Genomic DNA, 1,125 nt, shown 5'->3' with positions numbered 1-1,125 from the left:
GGAATAAACTCAACGAAATAACAAAAAATCAATTAATATTCAAATACACATTATGATAGAATCAGCTGAACAGTTGCAGTTACTTAAGGCACCCTGCATAATCAAGGCTGTGCATACAAGCCAGAGGGCTGGTTAACAAAGGATGAGCCTGAACCTTGGCTAACAGATGATGATCCTGAACCATGGCTAACAAAGGATGAGCCTGAATCATGGCTAACAAAGGATGAGCCTGAATCATGGCTAACAGAGGATGAGCCTGAATCAAACACCTGGCTTCCTGAGCCAAAGGACTGACTGCCGCTGAAAGAGCTGGAATGGCCTGACGAGCTTACTGAGCCGACGGTTTGACCTGCGCCTTGGCTTGCTGACTGAAGAGCAGTTTGGAGGTCCACCCCACTTGGAAGTGTTGGGTTCTCTCCGTCTGCGTAGTTGACGAAGTAAACTTCAGGGGTTGAAGGGCCAGAAGACGGTACCTCGATCACACGCTGGTCTTGGCTGCTCTGCTTGTTCAGAACGTACACCACGTGTTCCTGCCTAGGCGGAGGAATGACCACGGGTTGCGGCCCAAGGCCTCCTTCGGGCGTGCGGATCAAAATGACATTAGTCTCCACACGAGGTTCAGGGATGTTGACAGGTCCGCTTGTCTGGACGTTGGAAGGAACGTCGTAGAGAAAGACGCGACGGTTCACACGAGGCGTCACACACCTTCCATCCACGTGGCGCACCTGTCCACCTCCGCAAGGACCCTGATTTATTCCAAAGGTTAGTCCTGAAGATGTTCCGTGACCTAAGGTCGTTCCAGATGAAGTTCCAAAGGAAATGCCAGACGAAATTCCCTGTCCAAAGGAAGTGCTTCCCGACGAAATTCCCTGGCCAAAGGAAGTACTTCCCGACGAAATTCCCTGGCCAAAGGATGTACTTCCCGACGAAATTCCCTGGCCAAAGGAAGTACTTCCCGACGAAATTCCCTGGCCAAAGGATGTACTTCCATGATCAAAGGTCCCCTGTCTAAATGTTCCCGAATGACCATGGCTGAACCCTCTACTTCCTAGTCCTGGCAGGCTATAACCTTGGAGGCTGGAAGCCGCAGCAAGTCCGATGGCACAAGCAATAATCTGAAACAAA

At 50.6% G+C, this 1,125-nt stretch overlaps 1 protein-coding gene across 1 annotated transcript in view; it reads right to left on the bottom strand.

Annotated features, from left to right (window-relative positions):
• Positions 1–6: 6 nt before the first annotated feature.
• LOC119587486 overlaps positions 7–1,125 on the bottom strand; it is a 1,441-nt gene continuing 322 nt past the window's right edge. The window contains exon 2 of the mRNA XM_037936213.1: positions 7–1,115. Within this exon, the coding sequence (XP_037792141.1) occupies positions 102–1,115 (1,014 nt within the window). The 3' untranslated portion in view covers positions 7–101. The remainder of the gene's footprint in view (positions 1,116–1,125) is intronic.

Source organism: Penaeus monodon, chromosome 22, assembly GCF_015228065.2.
Source record: "Penaeus monodon isolate SGIC_2016 chromosome 22, NSTDA_Pmon_1, whole genome shotgun sequence".
NCBI classification, from domain to species: Eukaryota; Metazoa; Arthropoda; class Malacostraca; order Decapoda; family Penaeidae; genus Penaeus; species Penaeus monodon.
This window is presented reverse-complemented; position numbering and strand designations above follow the sequence as displayed.